Consider the following 23614-nt stretch of genomic DNA (forward strand, 5'->3'; position numbering starts at 1 on the left):
GAGCGAGAGAGGGGAGAGAGAGCGAGAGAGAGAGCGTGAGAGAGAGAGCATGCGAGAGAGCGAGGAGAGAGAGAGAGAGCGAGAGAGAGTCAGAGAGCGAGAGAGAGTGAGAGAGCGAGGAGAGGGAGAGAGAGAGCGAGAGAGAGAGAAGGAGAGAGAGAGAGCATGCGAGAGAGCGAGGAGAGAGAGCGAGCGAGAGAGCATGTGAGAGAGAGAGAGAGAGAGCGAGAGAGTGAGAGAGGAGAGAGAGAGCAAGAGAGAGAGAGCGAGAGAGAGAGTGAGAGAGCATGCGAGAGAGAGAGAGAGTGAGAGAGAGTGTGAGAGAGTGTGAGAGAGTGAGGAGAGAGAGAGAGAGAGAGCGAGAGAGAAGGAGAGAGAGAGAGAAGGAGAGAGAGAGAGAGAGAGAGAGAGAGAAGGAGAGAGAGAGAGAGAGAGAGTGAGAGAGAGAGAGAGTGAGAGAGAGAGAGAGAGAAGGAGAGAGAGAGAGAGAGAGAGTGAGAGAGAGAGAGAGTGAGAGAGAGAGAGGGAGAGAGAGAGAGAGAGCTAGTGAAGACACTAACGCTGGTTAAGCGCACAGGAGAACAGCAGCGAGAGCCGCTCGGATGAGCAGGTCACGGAGGAGGAAAGGTTACGCTCGCCCTGCGGGACTTTCTCTGGGTTTTATAGAGACATTTCATGTTCTATATCCCGTCATTTTAAAGGTTAAACTGGGAAAAGGTGATTCAATGTCACACATACGCAAAGAAAAACATGTGCAGGCACACAGGGCCTCGGTTGAACACTTGTTTTTCTGCTCCTGCTGATGTAGAGCTCAGAAGAGACTCTATAAAGAGTCACACAAAACTAGTCTAAACAGTTAAGTTCACAAGTCTGGAGTCAGTAACAATTGGTGCAGTTTTTGAAATAAGTCTCTTATGCTCACAAATGCTGCATTTATTTGATAAAAAACAAACAAACAAACAGAAAACACAGTAATATTTCTAAATATTATCACAATTGTTTTCAAATGTGAATATATATTAAATTTTATTTTTTCCTGTGATCAAAGCTGAACTTTCAGCATCATTACTCCAGTCTTCAGTGTCACATGATCCTTCAGAAATCATTCTAATATGATTATTTGCATATTTCTTTTTGATCAAACTGCTTAATATTTTTGTAGAAATACAGATTTGTTTGGGGGGGGGGGGGGGGGGGGGGGTTAATTAGATAAATATGTCTGCATTGTGTTTCATGAAGCGCGCATGTGCGCATTATTAACAAGAAGGAACTGGTTTACTCCGATCACTGCTCTGCATTCTGCATGAGATCGCATTACACCGGAGAATTCAAACGTCACGAAAGGGTGATTCAGGTCTGGGCCGCGTTTCTCGACAGCATCGTGAGCTAAGCTGATCGCAGAGAGCATCGTGAGTTAAGCTGATCGTAGAGAGCATCTTGAGTTAAGCTGATCGTAGAGAGCATCGTGAGTTAAGCTGATTGTAGAGAGCATCGTGAGTTAAGCTGATCGTAGAGAGCATCGTGAGTTAAGCTGATCGTAGAGAGCATTCGTGAGTTAAGCTGATCGTAGAGAGCATTCGTGAGTTAAGCTGATCGTAGAGAGCATCGTGAGCTAAGCTGATCGTAGAGAGCATCGTGAGCTAAGCTGATCGTAGAGAGCATCGTGAGCAAAGCTGATCGTAGAGAGCATCGTGAGCTAAGCTGATCGTAGAGAGCATCGTGAGTTAAGCTGATCGTAGAGAGCATCGTGAGTTAAGCTGATCGTAGAGAGCATCGTGAGTTAAGCTGATCGTAGAGACCATTCGTGAGTTAAGCTGATTGTAGAGAGCATCGTGAGCTAAGCTGATCGTAGAGAGCATCGTGAGCTAAGCTGATCGTAGAGAGCATCGTGTAGAAGCTGATTCAGGTCTGGGCCGCGTTTCCACGACAGCATCGTGAGCTAAGCTGATCGCAGAGAGCATCGTGAGCTAAGCTGATCGTAGAGAGCATCGTGAGTTAAGCTGATCGTAGAGAGCATCGTGAGTTAAGCTGATCGTAGAGAGCATCGTGAGCTAAGCTGATCGTAGAGAGCATCGTGAGTTAAACTGATCGTAGAGAGCATTCGTTAGCTAAGCTGATCTTAGAGAGCATCGTGAGTTAAGCTGATCGTAGAGAGCATCGTGAGTTAAGCTGATCGTAGAGAGCATCGTGAGTTAAGCTGATCGTAGAGAGCATTCGTGAGTTAAGCTGATTGTAGAGAGCATCGTGAGCTAAGCTGATCGTAGAGAGCCTCGTGAGCTAAGCTGATCGTAGAGAGCATCGTGTAGAAGCTGATTCAGGTCTGGGCCACGTTTCCCGACAGCATCGTGAGCTAAGCTGATCGCAGAGAGCATCGTGAGCTAAGCTGATCGTAGAGAGCATCGTGAGCTAAGCTGATCGTAGAGAGCATCGTGAGTTAAGCTGATCGTAGAGAGCATCGTGAGCTAAGCTGATCGTAGAGAGCATCGTGAGCTAAGCTGATCGTAGAGAGCATCGTGAGTTAAGCTGATCGTAGAGAGCATTCGTTAGCTAAGCTGATCGTAGAGAGCATCGTGAGTTAAGCTGATCGTAGAGAGCATCGTGAGTTAAGCTGATCGTAGAGAGCATGGCGAGCTAAGCTGATCGTAGAGAGCATTCGTGAGTTAAGCTGATCGTAGAGAGTATTCGTGAGTTAAGCTGATCGTAGAGAGCATTCGTGAGTTAAGCTGATCGTAGAGAGCATTCGTGAGTTAAGCTGATCGTAGAGAGTATTCGTGAGTTAAGCTGATCGTAGAGAGCATTAGTGTGTTAAGCTGATCGTAGAGAGCATCGTGAGCTAAGCTAATCGTAGAGAGCATTGTGAGCTAAGCTGATCGTAGAGAGCATCATGAGTTAAGCTGATTGTAGAGAGTATTCGTGAGCTAAGCTGATCGTAGAGAGCATCGTGTAGAAGCTGATTCAGGTCTGGGCCACGTTTCCCGACAGCATCGTGAGCTAAGCTGATCGCAGAGAGCATCGTGAGCTAAGCTGATCGTAGAGAGCATCGTGAGCTAAGCTGATCGTAGAGAGCATCGTGAGTTAAGCTGATCGTAGAGAGCATCGTGAGCTAAGCTGATCGTAGAGAGCATCGTGAGCTAAGCTGATCGTAGAGAGCATCGTGAGTTAAGCTGATCGTAGAGAGCATTCGTTAGCTAAGCTGATCGTAGAGAGCATCGTGAGTTAAGCTGATCGTAGAGAGCATCGTGAGTTAAGCTGATCGTAGAGAGCATGGCGAGCTAAGCTGATCGTAGAGAGCATTCGTGAGTTAAGCTGATCGTAGAGAGTATTCGTGAGTTAAGCTGATCGTAGAGAGCATTCGTGAGTTAAGCTGATCGTAGAGAGCATCGTGAGTTAAGCTGATCGTAGAGAGCATTCGTGAGTTAAGCTGATCGTAGAGAGTATTCGTGAGTTAAGCTGATCGTAGAGAGCATTAGTGTGTTAAGCTGATCGTAGAGAGCATCGTGAGCTAAGCTAATCGTAGAGAGCATTGTGAGCTAAGCTGATCGTAGAGAGCATCGTGAGTTAAGCTGATCGTAGAGAGTATTCGTGAGTTAAGCTGATCGTAGAGAGCATTCGTGTGTTAAGCTGATCGTAGAGAGCATCGTGAGGTAAGCTGATCGTAGAGAGCATCGTGAGTTAAGCTGATCGTAGAGAGCATCTTGAGTTAAACTGATCGTAGAGAGTATTCGTGAGTTAAGATGATTGTAGAGAGCATCTTGAGTTAAGCTGATCAAGTTCAAGTTCAAGTTCAAGTTTATTTATATAGCACGTTTAAGAACAACCATGATTGACCAAAGTGCTTAACAAAATTCAAGATTGGTGATCGTAGAGAGCATCGTGAGTTAAGCTGATTGTAGAGAGCATCGTGAGCTAAGATGATCGTAGAGAGCATTCGTGAGTTAAGCTGATCGTAGAGAGCATTAGTGTGTTAAGCTGATCGTAGAGAGCATCGTGAGCTAAGCTAATCGTAGAGAGCATTGTGAGCTAAGCTGATCGTAGAGAGCATCGTGAGTTAAGATGATCGTAGAGAGTATTCGTGAGTTAAGCTGATCGTAGAGAGCATTCGTGTGTTAAGCTGATCGTAGAGAGCATCGTGAGGTAAGCTGATCGTAGAGAGCATCGTGAGTTAAGCTGATCGTAGAGAGCATCTTGAGTTAAACTGATCGTAGAGAGTATTCGTGAGTTAAGATGATTGTAGAGAGCATCTTGAGTTAAGCTGATCAAGTTCAAGTTCAAGTTTATTTATATAGCACGTTTAAGAACAACCATGATTGACCAAAGTGCTTAACAAAATTCAAGATTGGTGATCGTAGAGAGCATCGTGAGTTAAGCTGATTGTAGAGAGCATCGTGAGCTAAGCTGATCGTAGAGAGCATTCGTGAGTTAAGCTGATCGTAGAGAGCATCGTAAGTTAAGCTGATTGTAGAGAGCATCGTGAGCTAAGCTGATCGTAGAGAGCATCGTGAGCTAAGCTGATCGTAGAGAGCATCGTGTAGAGGCTGATTCAGGTCTGGGCCGCGTTTCCCGACAGCATCGTGAGCTAAGCTGATCGCAGAGAGCATCGTGAGCTAAGCTGATCGTAGGGAGCATCGTGAGTTAAGCTGATCCTAGAGAGCATCGTGAGCTAAGCTGATCGTAGAGAGCATCGTGAGTTAAGCTGATCGTAGAGAGCATCGTGAGCTAAAATGATCGTAGAGAGCATCGTGAGCTAAGCTGATCGTAGAGAGCATCGTGAGTTAAGCTGATCGTAGAGAGCATCGTGAGCTAAGCTGATCGTAGAGAGCATCGTGAGCTAAGCTGATCGTAGAGAGCATCGTGAGCTAAACTGATCGTAGAGAGCATTCGTGAGTTAAGCTGATCGTAGAGAGTATTCGTGAGCTAAGCTGATCGTAGAGAGTTTTCGTGAGTTAAGCTGATCATAGAGAGTTTTCGTGAGTTAAGATGATCGTAGAGAGCATTCGTGAGTTAAGCTGATCGTAGAGAGCATCGTGAGCTAAGCTGATCGTAGAGAGCATCGTGAGCTAAGCTGATCGTAGAGAGCATCTTGAGTTAAGCTGATCGTAGAGAGCATTCGTGAGTTAAGCTGATCGTAGAGAGCATTGGTGAGTTAAGCTGATCGTAGAGAGCATCTTGAGTTAAGCTGATCGTAGAGAGCATTCGTGAGTTAAGCTGATCGTAGAGAGCATCTTGAGTTAAGCTGATCGTAGAGAGCATTCGTGAGTTAAGATGATCGTAGAGAGCATCTTGAGTTAAGCTGATCGTAGAGAGCATTCGTGAGTTAAGCTGATCGTAGAGAGCATTGGTGAGTTAAGCTGATCGTAGAGAGTATTCGTGAGTTAAGCTGATCGTAGAGAGCATTCGTGAGTTAAGCTGATCGTAGAGAGTATTCGTGAGTTAAGCTGATCGTAGAGAGCATTCGTGAGTTAAACTGATCGCAGAGAGCATCGTGAGCTAAGCTGATCGTAGAGAGCATGTTGAGTTAAGCTGATCGTAGAGAGTATTCGTGAGTTAAGCTGATCGTAGAGAGCATCGTCAGTTAAGCTGATCGTAGAGAGCATCGTGAGTTAAGATGATCGTAGAGAGCATTCGTGAGCTAAGCTGATCGTAGAGAGCATCGTGAGTTAAGCTGATCGTAGAGAGCATCGTGAGTTAAGCTGATCGTAGAGAGCATCTTGAGTTAAGCTGATCGTAGAGAGCATCGTCAGTTAAGCTGATCGTAGAGAGCATCGTCAGTTAAGCTGATCGTAGAGAGCATCGTCAGTCAAGCTGATCGTAGAGAGCATCGTCAGTCAAGCTGATCGTAGAGAGCATCGTCAGTTAAGCTGATCGTAGAGAGCATCGTGAGCTAAACTGATCGTAGAGAGCATCGTGAGTTAAGCTGATCGTAGAGAGCTTTCGTGAGTTAAGTTGATCGTTGAGAGTATTCGTGAGCTAAGCTGATCGTAGAGAGTATTCGTGAGTTAAGCTGATCGTAGAGAGCTTTCGTGAGTTAAGTTGATCGTTGAGAGTATTCGTGAGCTAAGCTGATCGTAGAGAGTATTCGTGAGTTAAGCTGATCGTAGAGAGCTTTCGTGAGTTAAGCTGATCGTTGAGAGTATTCGTGAGCTAAGCTGATCGTAGAGAGCATCGTGAGTTAAGCTGATCGTAGAGAGCATTCGTGAGTTAAGTTGATCGTTGAGAGTATTCCTGAGCTAAGCTGATCGTAGAGAGTATTCGTGAGTTAAGCTGATCGTAGAGAGCTTTCGTGACTTAGGAATACGATGCTTTTGGGAAAAGCATTAATCTCTGTCGTCAGCTCAACACAGCGCTGTTGTCTAGCAGAGATATGGTCGTTGTAAGAGTGCATTGTTTGCTTTCCCTCGCATGCATTTTGCTACCTAACCAACGCATAAGGAAAATATATATGCAAAAAGTATTTCACATGTAAACACACGTGCACGAAAACGCTTACCGTGATGAGTTTAACAACAATCGCAGCATAAATATTATTATTCTAGGTCCTGGGCCTACTGTAAAAAAAATTATTAGTATATATTTTTTTTATATTCTGATTTTTTGTCATATCAAATCTTTGATATCTTTGATAAGCTTAGGATTAAGCTTACTTAATCTTTTTCATTTCTTTAAATTTGTTCTGCCATGTCTGGGTAAATCAGTTGAAGCAGAGGACAAAAACTACTCAGTATTCTTCACATTATTTCAACAGCCATTAGGCTGCTATTTTAATTCTCAACATTTTTGATAATGTACCATAAGTTTGTATATTGCAATTAAACTTATGTATAATTCATACTATGACAAGGAAAAAAACTGCTCTAAGGCCGTGTGTCCACCAAAGCGTTTTTAGTCAGCTGAAAACGCTAGGCGCTCTGCTGAAAATGCTTAACTGTGGGCGCTTGAGAGCATTTTGGCAGCGAAGCTTTTTTTTTTTTTTCAGTTGAGACTCCTTGCTTGTTATGATACGGAATATCCGCGAAAGTGTTACTAGCATCTCATTTCACACATATTTTGTCTATTTGTTGATTCTATATTAAAATGTCGATACAATGTAATGTATTTTCTCTGGCTATTGTTTTAAATTATTTTGTTCTGTTATTATGCTTGTTGTTGTCTTCTGTTGACGTTGTACAGAAAGAATGTGGCGGTTGGTCGGTGTGTTATTAGCCCCGCCCCTCCTCCACTGTGATTGGACGGTTGGGTAAAAAGTGACAGTGAGGAGCGCCGCGTTTTACCCAAAATTGAACATTCTTCAACTCTCGGCGACCAGTAAAAAACGCTGAACGCTTCAGCGTGTAAAAAACGTTCAGCGCCTCGTTTACGCTCATAGCGTTTAAAAAACGCGGCGCTCACATTGAAAACAATTGGAAAAACATGCCAGCTGCGTGAAAAAACGCTTTGCTGGACACACGGCCTAAAGAGAACTAACACCTCCCACCCCACATTCATGCTTTAAAATGATTATTGTGGTGGGTGTTGAGATCGATTATTCTTGTCTAGGTGTGTCCTGCAATGGAAAAGTTTGGGAACTCCAGCCATTGAGGGTTAGGAAGTAGAGAGGATAATGAACAGAATAAAATAGCTAGACAGAATAAAGTGATGATAATGTGTGTTAAGACACTTACGTTGACGGCACTGACGTTGCCGTATTTGGCCCTCATCTGCGGCTCTCTGACGGTGGCGAGGTTTGTGCCGGTGACGGTTAACGGCGTTCCACCGCTAACAGAGAGAAAACAACGGAGAAAACTCAAGAAAACATGGATTTCCTCTTAATCATCCATCAGCTTACACAACATTTTCACTTCCTCCTGAAGCCGCTTTAGCCAATGGAGACTTTCTGAAAGACACGTCTGTGCACTAAAGTATGTGCTGAACTGCTGAAGTCTGTCATTTAAACATGTAGAGAACTACCGTTCAAAAGCTTGAGGTCAGGAGGATTGAGTTTTCTAAAATAAATTATTTTAATTCATCAAAGACACAGTAAGTTGATCAAAAGTGATAGTTATAATGTTACAAAAGGGTTTTATTTCAAATAAACACTGTTCTTTTGAACTTTCTATTAATCAAAAAATACTGATAAAAAGTTTCCACAAAAATATGAATGTTTTCAACATTGATAATAATCATAAATGTGTCTTGAGGAGCAAATCATCATATTATAGTGATTTCTGAAGGATCATGTGACACTGAAGACTGGAGTAATGATGCTGAAAATTCAGCTTTAATATTTTGGTTTATTTTCATATATTATTTTTACAATATTTCACTGTTTTTACTGTATTTAGTGAATTTTTTATCAAATGAATGCAGAAGTACGGTAGATTATTTTTATTTAGGGGCTCCATAGAAGAGACTTCTTTCAGAAACATTAAAGCATCTCATCGACCGCAAACTTTTAAACAGCAGTGCATATTATGTTCGTAGTTTCAGAATATTATTTACATTTTTTTTAATGGATATGATTTTTAAATTTGAATAGAAGCATATAAATACCCATGTTAAGCAAGTATAACTAGTCAGGACACTCTCTCTACACATCTCTCTCTCTCTCTCTCTCTCTCCATGTCTCTCTCTCTCTCTCTCTCTCCATGTCTCTCTCTCTCTCTCTCTCTCTCCATGTCTCTCTCTCTCTCTCCATGTCTCTCTCTCTCTCCATGTCTCTCTCTCTCTCTTTCTCTCTCTCCCTCTACACATCTCTCTCTCTCTTTCTCTTTCTCTTCATGTCTATCTCTCTCTCTTTCTCTCTCTCTCTACACATTTCTCTCTCTCTTTCTCTCTCTCTCTCTACACATCTCTCTCTCTCTTTCTCTCTCTCTCTCTCTCTACGTCTCTCTCTCTCTCTACGTCTCTCTCTCTCTCTACGTCTCTCCTTCTCTTTCTCCCTCTCTCTACGTCTCTCTCTCTCTCTACACATCTCTCTCTCTCGCTCTCTCTCTACACATCTCTCTCTCTCAACACATCTCTCTCTCTCTTTCTCCATGTCTCTCTCTCTCTCTCTCTATACACGTCTCTCTCTCTCAACACATCTCTCTCTCTCAACACATCTCTCTCTCTCTCTATACACGTCTCTCTCTCTCTCTATACACGTCTCTCTCTCTCTCTTACTCTCTCCACGTGTCTCTCTCTCTCTCTCTCTCTCTCTCCTCTGTTTGCAGCTTTTCTCATCAGTTTCGTTTGCAGTCTGTCATCAGTTTGATGAAGTGATGTTCCTCAATCCTCCAGAGACGGAGCTGCAAACACTCGCGCTACAGCCGCGATCGCCACCAGTGACTTTATCTAACCCATGATTCCAGCCTAAAGGAACGGGTCAGGGTGTGTGAGTGTGTGAACGAGACGCACCTGGCAATGCTCCAGTCGGGCTCGATCTTCAGGACGCTGGGATCCTCCGTGTAGTTGAACTTCACCTCTGGGTTTCTGAGCTCGGCTGCGTTGATGTCCACCATCACCGGTGTCCCGCCTGAACCCAATCCTGCTGGAGTCACACACACGATCTCACGGGCGCTCCGCCTGTCCAACACACACAACACCGGCAAACTCAACATCTCCTTCTGTTAAAGGGTAACTAAACCCCTGGTCAGAGCCTGACTCCACCCACTGGCAATATTTGAAAAATGCTGGAAAAGTGGGCAGACCCCAGCGGAGATAGAGGTGACGAACCGAGGGCGGGGCTGAGCGGGGGGCGTGCACCTGAGACCCGCAGTGACAGCTGCTGTCAAACTAGCTATAATGGAGTGACGCAAGTAGCTTTGCAACAGAGCTGTCATTTGAAGTTGAGAACTTTTCTCCCCCACCTTCACCTGAAGTGGAGGAGGGTGAATTGTCTGTGGACACCAGCTCAAACTGCGGTCTTGACTCCCGCATCGCGATTGGCATCCGATTATTCTTATATTCAGTCATTTTGAGGTAATTCTTTCCAGGATTATTATTACTATTACGTTCATTATATTTTGCTGCTATGTGAAAAAAATTATCAGCAAATCGCGCCGGCGCTTTTGTGGACACCAGAGGATTAACTTTAGCCTAATAAGAAGGACCATAAATTGTGATTAAAAATATATGCTCACTCACATCATGACGCCGCTGCGGTGGTGGAGTTCATGCAGGAAGAGCAGCGTTTGGCAGCGCGAGCTGTGTGGAGAAGCCCATTTCCACCTTAGTTCCTTTCCATAGTGTTTAGTTACTCTTTAAAGGACTTTTCGAGTCACATTTTCGAATGCGTTTTTTCATATTCATCATTCGTTGACTCTGAATTGTTAAAAAACACCTCTCAAAATGCTTGCTACGGATGCGAAAAACACAATCGAACCCGATCCAAATTCTTTTATGACGGATGAAAGACCTGATTGATAATGTGAGGTCGTATTTATTTTTTATTTCCAATGTGCAAGGACCTTTACACACTTTACAACACCAATCAGTTTCCTTCTTTTTTTGCTATTACATGATTTTATTGTATTGGCAAACCCAGTGAGAGAATTGATTGTGAAGCGGATCACGTGTGCGCGAGCACAGGGTGTGTGTGACACACTTTCATCAGGTTGCATCAGGTTTGGAGGTTCAAAGATCACAGATTCATGGCTCCGAACACGACGGACTTTAATCTGATCAAACGAACACATGTGCGTCTGACGGCACGTTTAGTCATGTGACGGATAAGAGGAGGATGAGATTCAGTCTGAAGGCTTGTTCCCATGTTTGATCAGTGTCCTCTACGTGTGTGTGTGTGTGTGTGTGTGTGTGTGTGTGTGTGTGTGTGTGTGTGTGTGTGTGTGAAGCTGCGGTGTTGCCTAGGCAACCGTCTTCACAACACACACTGGTGAAACCTGCTGAGTTCTGGATGTATTTTGACAAGACTGTCGTCACATGATTGGCTCTGACAACACAAACCCATCAATCGTTTATGAAGACGGCTAAAAGAAATCAGTCACTTCTGCCCGTCTGTCTCATGACAAAACTATTTTAAACTTACTGCATAATACATTTTCCAGGAAAGTCATAAAGTCATAAAAAATGACATACATTAACCCATGCTTCACCCCTACGATAAAGTACTATGATAGCACGATTATTTAGAGATACTATCAGCAAAGGGAAGATTTCAGGTGTAATTTCCCACCAAAATCAATACATAAATATATATTGAGAATAATGGTAAAATAAATGCATTATTTTAATGTGAAATTATAAGTTGAAATGTTCTTAATTTCCATGAACAAAATCTAACTGGTCTAAAAAAAAAAATTCTTTGTACAAAATATAATGATTTTACGGATGAAATATTGTATTTAAATAGTATTACAATAAATTCAATCAAAAACCATGGAAGCTATTTTAGTACTATTTATGTGCTATTATAATATGTATTAATATTTTGAATAAGCTGTTATTTTATATTTTCAGTATCATTTTAATTTTAGTTTAGGATTTCATAATTTATTTTAATATTAAGTGCTTTTGTAATTTTTTTTTAATATTCCTATTTATTTTTAATTTATTTTTATTTCAGTTTTAGTTATTTTAGTACTTCAGTAACTTTTTTTAATTTCAGGTCCAAAGCAACATTTCTAACATTATATTTGATTTAATTTCAGCTTTACTTTAATTTTAAAATAATTTTTAATAGTTTTAGTCAACAATAACATCAATGTAGTAAATATTGTGTTAATTTATTTCATTTCAAAAATTGTGTGATTTAATTTATTTCTTTATTACATTTTTTTACATGTATCTTATGCACATAAACGCAACTAAATGAAAACTATGAGTAATGTAGTAAATATTGTGCTTATTTATTTCATTTAAAAAATTGTGTGATTTTATTTTTTTCTTTATTCTTTTTTTAATATTTATTTTATATGTATCTTATGCACATAAATCCAACTAAATTAAAACTATGTGTCATGTAACAAATATTATGCTAATTTATTTCATTTAAAAAATTGTGATTTTATTTTTTTCTTTATTCTTTTTAAAATATTTATTTTATATGTATCTTATGCACATAAACCCAACTAAATTAAAACCGAGTAATGTAGTAAATATTGTGCAAATTTATTTCATCACAAAAATGATACCAGCCGTGAGGGTGTCTGAGAGTGTCAAGTTTAAAGGCCTGGTTTAGCGTGTACGGTGTGACGGACTGAGACGAGCTGTACCTCTGGAAGCGGCAGGTGTTGAGTCCGATCTTGATGGAGACGGCGCTGCCCGCGTTCAGATGACTGCCGTGGATCGTGATCCTCGTTCCTCCAGAGATCGGCCCGTATGACGGCAGCACACGCGTGAAGTACGGCGACTGGTCAGGAGGAGATATGAATATAAGCACTTCAGCTGGAAAAAACTTTTGAATTTCATACATTGAGTTTGTAACACAAGACTAGAGAAGCCGTCTTCGTCCGGTCTTATGTGTAACACTGAAACTCAGAAATCAGAAAAATGATCCGCACATGAATATAGTGCGCAAAACATCTTCGGGTTCAACCCTTCATCAGTGCCATGTGTTACCAGCATACACCTGCAGTTATTCACACACTGGTTACACAGTTGTATGCTTGGTAACACATGGCACTGATGAAGGGTTTTGCGTACCTTGCACTTTTTCACTTTATTTGTGGCCTCTTTACAATACAATCCTGTGAGCTATTTGGCCTATATTCGTGTACGGATCATTTTTCTGATTGTTGCGTTCCTTGTGTTTGGGATTAATGTTTGGCGCTACGCCTTTCCATCCCCTTGACACTGAAACTCACCACAAACGTGAAGGCTTTAGGAGATACGGCCCTGTACTCCGGTAGACAGTCTCGCACACACACTTCCACCTGAGCTTCCTGCACACGGTAACCTGTGGCATCAGCCAAACGACACACAATCCTGCAGAGAGAGAGAGAGAGAGTGTGTGAGTGAGTGAGAGAGAGAGACCGAAAGAGAGAGAGAGAGACAGAGTGTGAGTGAGTGAGTATGTGTGTGTGTGTGTGTACGTGAGAGTGTGAGAGAGAGAGAGAGAGAGACAGAGTGTGAGTGAGTGAGTATGTGTGTGTGTGTGTGTGTGTACGTGAGAGTGTGAGAGAGAGAGAGAGACAGAGAGCGAGTGAGTGAGTGAGTGAGAGAGAGAGAGACAAGGGTCTTAGACGGGTCTGGACCTGTACTGTAAAAAAATATGGGCGTAGTGTGCATGACATCACCCGTAGTGTTTCTGAAGAGCCTTTTTGAAGCCCAAAGTGGGCGGAGCCGGCCGTCACCATCTTGGCCGCGCGTCACTCCCGGATAAACGAAAATGTGCAGCGAGGCGGATTAGCTGAGGTGACGTGACGCTAACAGACAGCAGACAAACGGCTAGTAGTGACATCAGCGGCAATCCACCTGTCACTCAAGTGGCCACGCCCTTAATTATGCAGAACTTTAAAGCTTAATATACACTCACCTAAAGGATTATTAGGAACACCATACTAATTCTGTGTTTGACCCCCTTTCGCCTTCAGAACTGCCTTAATTCTACGTGGCATTGATTCAACAAGGTGCTGAAATCATTCTTTAGAAATGTTGGCCCATATTGATAGGATAGCATCTTGCAGTTAAAGGAGATTTGTGGGATGCACATCCAGGGCACGAAGCTCCCGTTCCACCACATCCCAAAGATGCTCTATTGGGTTGAGATCTGGTGACTGTGGGGGCCATTTTAGTACAGTGAACTCATTGTCATGTTCAAGAAACCAATTTGAAATGATTCGAGCTTTGTGACATGGTGCATTATCCTGCTGGAAGTAGCCATCAGAGGATGGGTACATGGTGGCCATAAAGGGATGGACATGGTCAGAAACAATGCTCAGGTAGGCCGTGGCATTTAAACGATGCCCAATTGGCACTAAGGGGCCTAAAGTGTGCCAAGAAAACATCCCCCATACCATTACACCATCACCACCAGCCTGCACAGTGGTAACAAGGCATGATGGATCCATGTTCTCATTCTGTTTACGCCAAATTCTGACTCTACCATCTGAATGTCTCAACAGAAATCGAGTCTCATCAGACCAAGCAACATTTTTCCAGTCTTCAACTGTCCAATTTTGGTGAGCTCTTGCAAATTGTAGCCTCTTTTTCCTATTTGTAGTGGAGATGAGTGGTACCCGGTGGGGTCTTCTGCTGTTGTAGCCCATCCGCCTCAAGGTTGTGCGTGTTGTGGCTTCACAAATGCTTTGCTGCATACCTCGGTTGTAACGAGTGGTTATTTCAGTCAAAGTTGCTCTTCTATCAGCTTGAATCAGTCGGCCCATTCTCCTCTGACCTCTAGCATCAACAAGGCATTTTCGCCCACTGGACTGCCGCATACTGGATGCTTTTCCCTTTTCACACCATTCTTTGTAAACCCTAGAAATGGTTGTGCGTGAAAATCCCAGTAACTGAGCAGATTGTGAAATACTCAGACCGGCCCGCCTGGCACCAACAACCATGCCACGCTCAAAATTGCTTAAATCACCTTTCTTTCCCATTCTGACATTCAGTTTGGAGTTCAGGAGATTGTCTTGACCAGGACCACACCCCTAAATGCATTGAAGCAACTGCCATGTGATTGGTTGATAAGATAATTGCATTAATGAGACATTGAACAGTAGGGATGTAACGATTCACTCATCTCACGATGCGATACGATTCACGATACTGGTTTCACGATACGATTTTCTCACAATTTTTTTAACAAATGAGATTTAAGACAAATTATAAATGAAAAAGTGTCCTTTTTATTATTTCTCAAACAAAATGCTGCACATTTTTTTTTAAATATATTTTTCAAATAATAAAACTATATTAACCTGTTAAAAACGGGGCTTAAAAAATTCCCTTTAAGGTTGTTTCAACTCAGTGTTTCTGTCTGTCTGGTCAAGAGGCTGGAAACTGGTACCTTCGCTATGTAAAAGACTGTCTAAAATCAGTAGGGCCTACCGCATTGACAGGGGTTTTACATTGTAATAAAGGCAATATTCTAATTTTGTTATAATTTGTATCATTACACTAGTAAGAGTTAAAAAAAAAAACAGAACACATTGAGTAAGAGATAAACCGGATTCCTGGTTGCCACGGAAACACTGATGCACCTTGTGATCTCCGTGGCTCTCGCACTTGACATATTGGTGACTGGTGCTTCTCACGGTGGTGATTATTATTAGTCTACGGAAAGTAAAAATGCCGCCACACCTCCGATTTGAATGAGTCAACGTCAACATCTACGCTTGCCGTCGCCATGTGTTTGACGGCGCGAGCACACGAGTCTATGACACACACTGGCGCGGCGTGAGCGGAGCAAACCCTGCAAACCGAGCGTTTTCAGTTCATTCCTGTGGAAGTTGAGTGCTCACACAAGCTCAAGTTACATTAATGAAGTGAAAACCATCGCTAGTTTCGCGCCAGTGTGTGCTCGCTGCTATTGTACCTGTAAAGCGAGGTTCACAACTTCACAGTAGGCTATTCAGTAAACGCGCCCTGCTGTTTAAAAAGTGTATCGCGATTCGTTTAACATTTCAACCGACTTGAATCGTCACACAGTTTTATCGATTTTCAACCCGTTGCGAGTGAATCGTTACATCCCTATTGAACAGGTGTTCCTAATAATCCTTTATGTGAGTGTAATTTAAATGGATTAGTTATAAAAATAAAATAAAAAATCACCCTCCTCACAGTCGTCATGAAGGGCAAAATTAGCTATTTCGACCAAAACCACTTTTTGCACCAGGCTGTAAACATGTTTCTCTGCTGTAAAGTTGGGCATTTTAACATGCGGGTTTATGGGATTGACTCTCTTCTGCAGCCGGTCTCTAGAGGCCAGTCGATGAACTGCAGTTTAAGTCACTTCCGTGTTGATTCGAGAGAGAAAGGAAGGTTGCCACTTGATCTGGACGCACAGCCGCCGGCGCTCAACGTTCAAAACAATGATTGAGCATCCGAACACGAGACAGACGAGTTACAGGCGCTACATGAACACACACCACTGTAATGAGACGCAGTAAAACCCTCACTGGACTGGAAAACGGCTCTCTGTGATTAATGGGATGGACAGCGAATCCTCCCATCATGCCCTGGGGCGGCTCGTGAGTTATTAACCGCCCTGCGTCTGTGTTGAGCTTTTCTAGTGCGGATTGGAGAAGAGTTTCTGTTTGCAATGAAACCCTGATGCTTGTTTAGCTTCAGGAAACTGTAAAGTCATTGTGACTCCAACAGCAACAGGACAGAAAACAGTCGAAAAGGAAGGAAAGCAGCAGCAAACAGACGTCACTGCGTTTCAATGAGAGTTAAAGATGCACCGATATTCAAATCTGGACCTATAAGGCCCGTTCACACCAAGAGCGACAACTGTAATGATATACACCGCCGTTTGATTTTAAATGTTTTTAAAACAAGTCTCTTCTGCTCACAGAGGCTGCATTTATATTTATTATTAAAAATACAAAAAAAAAAAATATTATTAAATATCATGACAATTTAAAAAAGCTGTTTTCTATTTGAATATATTTTAAAATATAATTTATATTTTAGTCGCCATCAGTCAAATCCATTCCACTTGAGGAATGCCCTAATAAATTAATCTCCATTTCTGCTGAATCATTATATTTCTCAACGAAAATAACTGCCCGTTGTGCCCTTCCAGTCAAATATTGCATTGCAATACGAATAGGCATACGGATAGCTGCGCATTTAATGCACGACGTGAAGTGGAGTTTAGTTTACTTGTTTAATTAAAAGGCACCAGAATACATGAAATGGCATTTACTCCAGTAACATTTTTCTGGGGGAGGACCCACACACTTTTATTTTGCTTCCGACGCCCATGAAACCGCTGATGCTGCAGTCGATATTATGTGAAAAAAAGCCTTTTTTGACATTTGATGCCTGTAAACCTGTTGTAGGAGACTCTTTAAATCAGCATATCAGGCACTTTAAATTGAATTGCAACAGAAACTGTGTCAGTATCAGAGACTCACTGCTCAGCGCTGATGTATTCCTCCTCGATGGGCGTACAGGCCACTTTCCCGATCCGCACGCCGTTCTGGATGTCTTTAAACTGCAGGCCCAGATTCTCCCCGGTGATGGTCAGTCTGGTGCCGCCCTGCCGCGGACCGGTCTCAGGAAACAACTGGACCAGGACAGATCAACAGAAGAACGTCAATGAACTGTTCCTTAAAAAGCCACCAGGGCTGTGTTTCCCGTACAGTGACGTAACTCGTGCTGCACTACCAGAGTACGATGCATCGCTGAAGAAATCCTAGTCACGACTGTTACCCGAAACCGTATTGTTACAAATTTGTCGTTCAACCATGTTGGTTAATGATGTCACGCAGGTGTAGGAGTATTAATAACTTTCTTTAATGAATCTGTTTGAGATTGAATTAATGCAAGATGTTTTGCTATAGACTACAGACACAGCATCTGAGGACTAATTCTCATGTTTCTCAGTTATTTTGCTTTATTTACAGATTCAATCATAGACTCGTTCTCACACACTAGAACACATTCACACTCTTCAAAAACGACACTTTAAATCTCTTTACAAACTAAATGACATTTGTATGTATTGTAAATAACAGACGCAGATTGCACTGAATGTCCTCTTGCTTATTTTGCTCAAGATAATTGCAAACTAGAAACTGCTTCTAAACGCAGCTCGAGATCTGTCAGACACACACACAACTCTGCGATGCTGTTTGCGAATGTTCGTTGGAACGATGGTTTCGGGAAACACCGACTCGTTGAACTATGATGACGACAGAACTTGCGACTATAATTGACTAACGATGCTTTTGGGAAACACACCAGATCAGAAGTTCATCAGCGGCTGCGAGATCTTCAGCCAAACCAGCGCAGTAGACAAACACACACACACACACACACACACACACACACACACACACACACACACACACACACACACACACACACACACGCACGCACGCACGCACGCACGCACGCACACACACACACACGCACGCACGCGGAGAGCGAAGAGAAGCATACAGTAATTGGTTTCAGAGGGACTGCTTTAATTTGACATTCACACATTTTTACAGATCCACGGATGAAGATACGGAAGCGCAGCTTGAGAGAGTAAAGCAGAAGAGAATAGGTGTACATCTTCTGAACAGATGGCTCTCAAAGCGCCTATGGTGTGCTAATAATCCATGTGATAAATTCATTCTTCTCCAAATTAAATTAACACCTAATCTAATAAGTAAAAGACGACAGCGGCGCCGCACAGATAGAGCGAGCGCATGAGGAATCGAATGACGAGAACAAAGGAGGAGTTTAATTAACACGAGGGGATGTAAATTTAGTAAGTAGACGTTCGAAAAGTTAATATTCCTCTGGCAGGAGAATTCAGAAGTCGACCAGAAATTCTACTTCAAGAGAAACAGAGAGAGGAGAACATCGAGAACGGAGTGTGTTTTAGACCGGTTTCACAAAGCTGTTTTAGACAAGTCTAAATCTGCTCAAAGAATAGTCTAATGCAAGTTAGACAAAAATAAAGACTTGACTTAATTTAGACCAAAAAAATTAGACACCTCAACCCAGGCTAACTCAGGTCTAACACTGTTGCCTTGGCAACTAGCAGTAACAACCAGTTACAGTACAAACAGCCAAAAGAAAAGGGAAAGTGCTCATAATTTGTGGTTTGCTGACGGCGTTATGGAGAGAGCTATGAGGAGGGAAAGGGTTTTAGGATATTTCCTCTTAAATATTAATTTTTTGGCATCTTGTACCATGTTTTTCTATCTTTTCTGTACGTCTTTAACGCTCCGCTCAACGGGCGGATTAACGCTGGTAACTGTCGTAGCAATCTTCTAACAAATTAAACATTTCTTCTTGTTACTACATTAAGGCGAGACACTACAGGTGAATAGGGTATTTTTTTTAACTAGCAGATATCACCATGAAACTTTGCCAGTTGATTACCTACATTAAGATGAGAAAAAAATGTATTACAAGTTTTCTGTAATTTAATGTTTAAATATGCAAATTAGACATTATCTAATTAAATATGCGCAAATCTGCATATATTTTAAAAAACGAAATCTGAGTATTGGATAAAGCCAGGTTCAAAATTATTTTTTCATTGTGTTCACATATTAGATGGGGAAAAAATTACAGAGGGATTTATGGATATCTACTTTTGTTATCCTGTAAATAAGAATATACTGCCAATAGCCTTAAAAAAATGATTTTCGACATGTTTTTTGGAATAAAATGTTATGTAAATCAGGCTAAGAATAATATATTTACAAATCCCTCTGTAAATGTCTTCATAATATAACTAGGTACAAGACTGGAAAGTTTGGTGTATATAGGTGCTACTGACGTGGAGATTTCGGACTTGGAGTGAGAGAGAAAAGTAATTTTGAGAAAACGGGCTTTAAAGAATTAGCATCAGCCAATGAGATCGCGCATTTAGAGTAAAATCCCCCCTTTTACTTTCACGATTGGTTGGTGATAAAAAGGAAATTACCATATTTGGATCCGGCAGTATTGTACAGGAGAGAGCAAGCTTTCTAACGGTGTGTGTGATGACAGAGTGCAGATCGCGATCGCGGAGCAGAAGGATGATTTATAACGACAACTTTTGATGAGTTTATGAGAAATCTACAGACGCAAACAGGCAAAGTGTAGTAAAATAAAGACCTAAATGTGTATTTCTGACTTTTTTTCACCACAAGTCTGAAAGAAGACATGTTATTGAAGACAAATATCCTAAAATCTCAAAATTGACCAGTGAAAAAAAAAAACGATGTTTTTGCCTACCGTGTCTCGCCTTAAAGTCAAATGTCCTTGTAACTGTAATACTCCTCCAGCAAACACGTTTTCCGCTGGGGTAAACTGCACCGTAAAAGCGGATGAATGCGCTTACTCGATCCGCCATGTTTTTTTTGTTTTGAAAAGTGTCTTATTTTACCCAGAATGCATTGCAGTGTGGTCCTACTTAAGATAGTCAGAGTCTTGAGTGCTTTGTGCAACAGTCTGATTTAGATGTCGATCTGAAGTCTGACTATCTACTATATCTAAGCCACAGTCAAAGTCTATCTTTGTGAAACCGGTCCCTGGACTGCAGAAAGAAGGAAGACAACTGTCCCTCATCAGCTCCTGTAACATCACCGGTGTCATATCATCAAGGGTTCGACGGGCATGTGATCGGCTAATGACAACAAGAAGAATGTTTATCTAAATAGAAAAATAATACTAATACTGCAATAGTTTATAATGTTTTTTGTATTTTTTATGTAAATAATATTGTTTTGAATAATAATTATAATAATAAAAAAAATATTATTTTGATTGTTTTTATTAATTAAAACAATATTTTATTTACATTTACAAATTAAAAATAGTTTTCAAATCAGTAAACATTATTATTGCAGTAATACTATGGTTATGTAAATTAAAAATGTATAATTACTCAATAATAATACTTTTATTTAAATGATAATATAATAATAATAACAACATTGATTTTTATTTTTTAAATGTAAATAAAATATTTTGAACAATAACATTTAAAAAACCATTAACAATAATAATTATTGTTATAATTGAACAAAATAATATTTTTATTTACATTCATAAAACAAAAACTTAAACTTAAAAAAAGCAATTATTATTTACTATTATTATTTTTGCAATGCTATTGTACTAAAAATGTGTTTAATTAATGATTAATAATAACAATAATATAACTTTTATTTAGAGAATAACAGTTAATTTATAATACTAGCATTTAATACTTTCTTTGCTTTCAAACATTAAAACAAAGCTTTTATTTTATTGGAAACCGCAGGGAGACCATAAAACTGCTGATGACAGATTAATAATCAAGTCTTCTTACAATTTGTAATGCTTTAATGATCTAAAGTTTGAAAGCAGAGAAAGTAAGACAAAAATGGAGCAGCATATAATGGTACAGTACCTTTCATCAAAGTTATAGATGAATTTTGAACAATACCCGTTCTTGTCTTAGGACAACTTTGTTGAAGTTTTTGATCCACTTCAAATGTTGACTCGGGTGTTTTAAATGCATTTGAAAATTGAAAGATTTACGCAATTCACGGTCATCCTTCTCATGTTGGAAAATACGAAATTGCACACAAATATGAAACGGCCTCACGCCTGGTTGGTTGTTCTGTAACTGACCTTGGTGATGCGCGGGTGTGTGCAGCGGCTGTTCCCGGCGCTGGCGTGCATCCATGTGTTTTCCGGCTGAGCACATTCCTGTCGCAGGGAACACTTCCGGTCCTGAACACACCAGCCGCACTCGAAGCTCGGCTCGGCCTTCAGACACAGACCACAGCTCTCTCTCAGAGCGAAACACTTGTAGAGGTGCGCTGCAGAGGGAAGACACACACACACACACACACACATACACATTGATTATTTTATTTGGAATGACCAATACTGATTAAAACAACACAGCATCCAAATATTCACAAAGAGCCTGTTATGTTTCACCTGACAATACACACATTGACAAAAGTCACAGCCACATGAATATATAAATAAATAGATAGACTATGGATAGAGGTGACATCGCCTTCTCCAGACATGCAGACTGCCTATGATTGCTGACACAGAACAGTGTTTGGCTGTTTGCTTAGAAATCTTTTTACTCAGTCCAGCAATTTGCAAACCCCTGACACATAACCTGTCCACATGTCCTAGACTACCAAAAACACACACACACACACACACACACACACACACACACACACACACACACACTAGGGGTGTCGAAATTAATCGTTTCTACGATGCATCGCGATGCAGACGAGGACGATTCGGTTATCGTTTCAGTAATAGACCATAACCGGTTATAATGTACTGACGCTTTTCTGACGTCATTTGTCACGTGTGTGCTTTGTCGTGATACCATACACTGGCAGAGGGAGGCGAGATGTGTGCGCATAATTAAAAATGCTCCAGCTACTTTAAAAGCCTACATCTGGACACATTTCGGCTTTTATGAACAACCTGGTAAGCACGACCTGGAGAAGACACGCGCTGTGTGCGCTCATGTCACACACAAATAGAATAGGCAGGAGGTAATAGCTATATTAACTTAATAAAACATGTTAGCCGTGTTCACCCCGAGCTGTTACGCCTGGCAGAGCCGGACTGCTTTAGAGTAAGAGAATGAGCTTCAACGTCACCCGAATCCGCAGCCAAAACAAATAATCCACCCGCCTCAATATTGTTCTCTGATTTAAGTATTCGCTGCCAGCCGATGGTGAAATTACAATTATTCTGTGTTGTTACGGGTGATTATAAATGATCGTCATCTTCAACAGTGAACTCTCGACGGTTGATGCGCGCGCCTCTAGTGGTGACATATACACTGATGAACGAGCGCTGCTTTTAAATAAACATTTCTTTAAAACAAAATTGATTTGATAAAATTTTCTTTTCTTAATGGCATAAACAGGCCTTTGAAATTCGAACTGGAATGTCACTGTTTCTGTCACTGCGACTTCCCGAACAGACGAACACACACGCACGGATCACTTTTAAAGTAAATTTTAAAATTGAGGATCCGGTGCATCGAAATGCATCGTGATACCGAATTGAACTGAATCGATGACATGATAATCGTAACCGAACCGAACCGTGAGACCAGTGTAGGTTCACAGCCCTAACACACACACACACACGTCATCTCAAGATCACAGCTTTCAAACCCGTGCAGAAAGACACAACTCAAAGCTTCAGGATGATATACGGGAACATGTTCACAGAAAATCAGTATAAGAATGCAAAAAAATAATAATTTGATTCAAACAAACACTAGATTAAAATGTGCAAATAAGTAAACAAGTAAATAACAAAATAAAAAAAATCACATTAAAATAAATAATTATTAAATTAGAATGAAAAAAATATAGTATAATTAAGTATTAATTCATTGAAAATAAATAATAAGATTAAAATAAAAAACTTGATAATTGAATATTGATCAAATTAATAAATATTAGATTAAAATAATAAATAAATGTATTAATTAATTAATTAAAAATAAGAAAGTAAATAAAAAATTATAAGATCAATTTAAACAATATTTTATTAAAATAAATAAAGATACACACAGTTATATTAAAAAAGTAAACAATAAAATAAATAAATATTAGATTAAAATAAACAAATATATAAATTAATTAAAATTATACTAAAATAAGAAAATGAATAAATAATATTAAAATAAATAAATATATAAATAAAATAATATTAAATAAAAAATAAGCAAAAAAATACATATTAGATTAAAATTAAGATAAAATAATTACAAATATGCTAAAATAAGAAAACAAATAAGTAAATAAACAAAAAGTAAAAAAAAAATATTCGATTAAATAGATAGGCTAAATAAAATAATATTAAAATAAAAAAATAAACAAGTAAATAAATAAATAAGAGTAAAATGTCAATTGAGTTATACCAGCATTAATCACAAATGAGCAGCAAATGAATAATTTATTACAATATTGCACCTACTTTTCCTGCTCTGTTAAACTGTGAAAGCACACTTGCTCAAACCAGCAAAAGATGCTCTGAAACACTTAATTTA

The 23614-nt window shown here is 40.4% G+C and overlaps 1 protein-coding gene across 1 annotated transcript in view; it reads right to left on the minus strand.

Annotated features, from left to right (window-relative positions):
* plxna1b (plexin A1b) overlaps positions 1 to 23614 on the minus strand; it is a 142927-nt gene that overhangs the window by 32455 nt on the left and 86858 nt on the right. The window contains exons 11-16 of the mRNA XM_077245611.1: positions 21193 to 21383; positions 17001 to 17152; positions 12780 to 12900; positions 12189 to 12325; positions 9373 to 9540; positions 7659 to 7752 (exon numbers count right to left, since the gene is read on the minus strand). Coding sequence (XP_077101726.1) covers positions 7659 to 7752; positions 9373 to 9540; positions 12189 to 12325; positions 12780 to 12900; positions 17001 to 17152; positions 21193 to 21383 — 863 coding nt within the window. The remainder of the gene's footprint in view (positions 1 to 7658; positions 7753 to 9372; positions 9541 to 12188; positions 12326 to 12779; positions 12901 to 17000; positions 17153 to 21192; positions 21384 to 23614) is intronic.

This window comes from Siphateles boraxobius, unplaced genomic scaffold (genome assembly GCF_051911475.1).
Source record: "Siphateles boraxobius isolate OS27281-9 unplaced genomic scaffold, OSU_SipBor_1 27, whole genome shotgun sequence".
Classification (NCBI taxonomy): domain Eukaryota; kingdom Metazoa; phylum Chordata; class Actinopteri; order Cypriniformes; family Leuciscidae; genus Siphateles; species Siphateles boraxobius.